Here is a 5231-nt window from a genome sequence, read left to right on the forward strand (position 1 = left end):
CCGCGGCTCGGCCTGACGGGGACTGGGGCGGGACGGGGCGGGGAGGGCGCCGCCTGGCGGGGGCACAGCGGCGGCACGGTCCGCCGAGCGGCAGGGGGCGCGCTCGGCCGCGGTGCCGCCCCGGGGCGGGCCCGGCCCGTGCCCGGCGGAGGCGATGGCGCGGATCACGCTGGAGGACCTGGAGCGGCTGGGCGAGGAGCCCGCCGACGGGGACGGCAGCGACGGCGAGGACGACCAGGAGGGGGAGGCGCGGCTGTTCGCCCACTGGGAGGCCGTGGCCAGCACGCACCGAGTGAGCCTGCCCCGAGGTGAGCGGCGGGGCCGTTCGGGCACGGACCGGGCCCCTGCGTGCGCTGCGGCCGGGGCGAGCCTCGTCTCTCGTGTGCTTTGCCTTGCAGACATGGCAGGCCCGATCGCCCAGATGGCCCGGCACAGGCAGGCTCGCCAGCCCGTGCCCTACGTCTCCCTCTCGCAGCACGGGAAGGTGAGGCCCGATGCTCTCGGCACAGCCGGCTGCCCGGCCGCGGTGCGGCTGCCCCGGGTGCTGCCGCCAGCCCGGGCCGTGGGAAGAGCCTGGCCCTGGCAGGGAAGGCGCCTCGTGTCGGCGTGAGCGCACCAGCCTCGCCGGGGTTCCTGCAGCACCGCGGCCGGGATGGCCCCTCGGGATCGGTGCAGTGTTCTGCCGCTCCTGCGCCTCCTCCCGTGCAGAGTACCGGCAGTGCCCAGCTTCCCGGCCTTTACTGTAAAATGGGACAAGTCGTGCTGCTTTCTCTGGTCTTCTGACTTCCAGCTGCCTCCTTTACCAGCCTGTCCTTTTGCTGGGGTGGGCACGTCTAAGGAAGTGAACTTTCGGTTCCGAGCCTGCTCCCTGCCCTTCTCCGAGCACCTTGCTGCACAGCTCCAAGTCCTGCTGGCTTTGTGTTTGTGCTCGTGATGTTGGCATGTTGAGCTGGAGAATTCAGCTGGCACAAGATAAAGATGTGTCTGTGGGGAACACAGGGCCTGTAAGCCTGGCTGGCCGATGGGAGCCCGTGTTGTTATTTGTCTCAGCTGCCAATCTAAACGTGGTATCTTTTGCCTGAAGATCTTCTCGTTGTGCTGGCTACGCTGCACTCTTACTTTCATCTCTCGCACATTAAGGGTGTTTCTGTGCTTTGAGAAATAACTGCTTGTCAGACTGGTTCTTGTGTCTCTGCAGGCCTAGTTGGGCTTTCTACCAAGAAGACATCTGTCAATTGTCCTCTGTATGAGAAGTGCTTAACCAATTTCTTCTGGGCTGAGGTCCAGCACTCCCTGTAAAACATGTCTGAGCATGTGGCTTGTGCAGCTCTGAACTGGGGCTTCACCGCACTCCCTCTTTCCTTGTTCTGGGTCCCAGGGACTTAATCTGGCCTTCTCTCTGCCTGTGTCAGTCCCAGGCAGGAATGGGGCCCCAAGACTTTGTGGGAACTGCAGAGCGTTTGTTGTTGTTGGCATCCCATCTGTGCCTGAGGAGGATTCTCGGAGTGTGAGGCTGCGTGAGAAGAGCCACTGCCTGACATCAGCACTGAGGGGACTTGGGAGCTGGGGCTCTTGGGGACACTTTTGCCAGGCTCAGGCAGATCAGTAGTATTCGGTTGCTTTTCTTGAGCTATCAGTGCTACAAGCCCTCATCCTCTTGGAGGCAGGTGAATTATTATGCCACCTACAGCACTGTGCTCTGTCAGCACTCAGCCCCCAGCTCAGTCAGGGCTCAGTTCCCCAGCTCACATTGCAGGGACCTGTTGCTGCTGCACGAAGCATCTTCCATATTCCTTTTGGACAAGTGTCATCCAGAGTGGTGGTGCTTAGTATGAGGATCAGGCTGTGGCACCCCCAGATGCTGTGACTGGGCTGGATTGATTCGTTTATGGCAGATGAGAGTTGAGGAGGGAGCAGAGGGATTGGCGATTCCCTTGCTTGGAAAATGCTCTTGCTCTGCTCTGCTTTGCTTGGTGGGTGAATGCTCACAGTGTTTTGGGGCACTCTTCTTACTGGCACCCCACTGGTGCACACAAGCAGGCCTGCTTTCCTTCTGCCTTTGGCTTTCAGGGTAGACACCCGATTCAGGTGGAAGCACAGGGAGGCTGCACCCAGTGTTGAGTCTTGTCACAGTTTCCTGTCTCTGTCACTGCCAGCACAGCTGTGGAAGCAAGAAGTTTGGGAAGATGCCTTGAGCTCTGTGTGACAAGGTTGTCTCATGACCACTTTGGTCTGGATGAAAAGCACGCTGAGAGCAGGAAGATAGGTGCTGGTTACAACTTCCCAGCCCCTGTTTACCTGTGGTCACAGACATGCCATGAGCTGACCTGTGAACATACCCAGTTGCAACTTCCCTTGCCCCCTTCTGTGTCAGCTTTGTCCAGAATACTGGACAGTCTGTGCTGGAAATAGAGATTTTGACCCATGCCACAGAATTCCACAGCTGGGTTCATGTCTCTTCTTCCTCCTGGCACTTCTTGGTATGGGAGAAGGATCTGAGGAGTTTTATTCCAGTCTTCACAACTCTTCTGGGTGCTAGAGCTCTTCTGCCAGATTTTCCCTTCTGCTGGGCAGGGATGTTTCTGTTATCCTCTGTGCACGCCGTGTTCCCGGGAAAGGGCACTGCACCTGAGAACAACATCAGCCTTACTGGAGGCCTTTGGGTGCCTGGAATCAGGAGCATCCTTGTGAGTAGGCCGGACAGAGACAGGAGAGGCATTGAAAGTCCTGTGCCCCTTGCTGAGGATGTGCTGCATTCCTTGTGCCAGGAGCCTCCAGCCCCCCTTGCACCCTGTCCCTTGTCTGTGCCTTTCCCCCTGCTGCCCTTTGCCCCGTGCTCATGAGTATCCGTGTCTGAGGTGCGTGTGCTGCCAGCTGCCCTCACCTTCTTTGCCCCTCTCTGCCCGCCGCTGCCCAGCAGGGCCTGTCCTTTTGGCAGCCCGTGTCTCCCCGCTCCTTGCCCCTCGGTGTTGGTTTTCCCTGGCTGCTGCAGCCTGCCAGAGTGTCCTGACTGACCCGGCGTGTCTGTGGCCTGTTTCAGTGCGAGGCAGCGGCCTACGAGGAGCGGCGGTACCCAGCTGGGAAGTGGGCCTGTGTCACCATGGGGGAGCCCATGTATGAGCAGAGCATCTCCATGAGCTTCATGAAGCTCATGCGCTACATCTGCAAGGAGAACTCTGTAGGTGTGTGTGCAGGGAGGGGCTGGCAGGCTGCACAGAGGGGAGGGCTCTGCCACTGTCCCTCTGCGGTGGGGGAGGAGGGCTGCTGCTGCTGCTGCTGCTGCTGCTGCTGCTAACACACCTGTCTCACTGCCTGCCTGCCTCTTTCCAGGTTGCCACCTGGGCATGACAGTCCCAGTGCTCAACGAAATCCACCTGACCAAGGAGGGGACGGAGCTGGAGCGTGAGGTCCTAACTGCCTATTATCTCCCAGGAGAGTTCCAGCAAAACCCCCCTGTTCCCGCGGACCCCGAAATCCACATCACCGAGAGGGCACCGCTCCGGGTTATTACCAGGTGACCCCAGCACCAGAGGTGTTTTCTCAGCTCAGCAGCGATGTACAGACTCCCTGCGTGGCTGCTGTGGTTCGTTAGGCAGCGGGGTGGGAGCTCTGGCCGTGGGATGGTGCTGGCTTTGTTGCTTATGCTGCTCCCTTTGCTGCAGGGTTTTCTATGGGATGACCACTGAGGAGACGATTCTGCGGGAGATCAGTCTCTTCTGGGAGCTCTTGGGCTCCACAGACACGGTGCTGAGGGAGACCTACATCGTGGCTTCCTACGAGAACCCCAGCGTCCCTCAGCGCCGCAACGAGATCTGGTTCATCTGCCGCGCCGAGTGAGGCCCCCCTCACCCGCTGGAGACCCAGCACGTCCCAACCCGCCGTTCACCCACACAATGAGACACCAGCACACTCTGGGGCGGGTTTCCAGCCTGCCCTGCAAGGGTCCTGCCAGGGGAAATCCTGCCTGGTCTGCACTTCACCTGCCCCCACAGCTGAGGCTGGAGCTGGCACCGAGGACGAGCCAGCTCTCGATGGGAAGCACGCGGTGTGGGCCTGTGCAGTGTCCCAGCCTGACCTGCACCGGGCTTGCAGAGCTGTGCCAGGGAGGCCAGTGGGTCTGCTGGTGGACAGCATCACTAGGTGATGGTGTCTAAAAGGCAAATGACTGTGTACGGGATGTGGCCTCTGGCCTGCGTCCTGTGAGAATGGCTGCCTGTCCTGAACAGAGCCACTGAAATGCTGCTACAGAGACAGTTGGGGTCAGAGGGGAAAAGGGCTTGAATTCAGGTGTGAATCCTGAGTGTTTCCTGCTGGGGTGGTTCTCTTTGGACTGTTGGGTGCCTCCCTGGCTGTCACTCACCATTCCTCAGCCAGGACTAGGGCGCTGGCAGCCTTTGTCCATCTGTTGTGGGTGCTGTTTTGCAGACCTGCTGTGAGCTGAGAGGGGCGGGTCCCGAGAGCAGCAGCAGCAGCACTACTGTGTGTTGTGTTGTGCATCGACTAGTGAGTTTCACATCCGTGAATACCCTCATGCTTTCCTGGGGGAAGCTGGCAGTGCCAACAGTGAATAAACCCAGCTCAAACCACTGCAGCTCCAGATGCACTGATGGTGGGGATGGAGGGCAGCTGGGTTGGCTCGGGAGGAGCCTTGCTGTCTCCTTCCTGGAGATGCTCCAGGCTGCGAAGCTGTGGCTGATTAGAAAGGCTCTAATTAGCCCAGGTTACAACTTCCTGTTCAGCCAAGCACAGCCTCTGCATTATTGCACATGCTGCTTCTGTTGCTGCTGCAAGAGCTGTGGGCACACTCCCCTGCAGGTAAGGTGGTTTGTCTGTTGGACGGGGTCTGCCTCATTTTTCCCTGGTGCAGAAGTTGGATACTGTGGCTGTACTCCACGTGGGCACCTGATCCTTGGGGGTGGGAATTCAAATGTGACTGCACGTCCTGCTGGTTGGCCGCAGGAACTGGTGCACTCCTGCAGGGATGTGCTCAACAGGCTTGGTGTTGTCCCTGCACTGCAGCTGAGGGGTAGGAACAGCTGGAAGGCCTGGCCAGCTCTGTAGTCTCACTGCCCAGCAGCCCAGGTGGCTTCTGCCACTCCTTTCTCCAGTCAGTTGCTGCTCCCTGTCCCCTCCGGGCTGGCTTGGCCTCTGGCTGTGGGGAGCCTGCACGCCCAGCCCGTGGCTGTGGGGAGAGTGGGGCTGAGCCTGGTACACCCTTCTCTGCAAGGGAG

At 59.7% G+C, this 5231-nt stretch overlaps 1 protein-coding gene across 2 annotated transcripts; it reads left to right on the top strand.

Annotated features, from left to right (window-relative positions):
• The first annotated feature begins 129 nt into the window (after positions 1 to 129).
• LOC136287562 (heme-binding protein 1-like) lies at positions 130 to 4586 on the top strand. Of its 2 annotated transcripts, XM_066180342.1 has the most exons (5): positions 130 to 308; positions 399 to 484; positions 3041 to 3182; positions 3331 to 3514; positions 3663 to 4586. In XM_066180342.1, the coding sequence occupies exons 1-5, from the start codon at positions 155 to 157 to the stop codon at positions 3835 to 3837; spliced, it is 741 nt and encodes a 246-aa protein (XP_066036439.1). In that variant the 5' UTR covers positions 130 to 154; the 3' UTR covers positions 3838 to 4586. The 2 variants fall into 2 exon arrangements, with proteins under 2 accessions (XP_066036439.1, XP_066036440.1); XM_066180343.1 differs by lacking the exons at positions 130 to 308; positions 399 to 484 and adding an exon at positions 2191 to 2687.
• The last annotated feature ends 645 nt before the right edge of the window (positions 4587 to 5231 follow it).

This window comes from Chamaea fasciata, unplaced genomic scaffold (genome assembly GCF_029207755.1).
Source record: "Chamaea fasciata isolate MVZ Bird 193981 ecotype frontalis unplaced genomic scaffold, bChaFas1.0.hap1 SCAF_3, whole genome shotgun sequence".
NCBI lineage: Eukaryota > Metazoa > Chordata > Aves > Passeriformes > Sylviidae > Chamaea > Chamaea fasciata.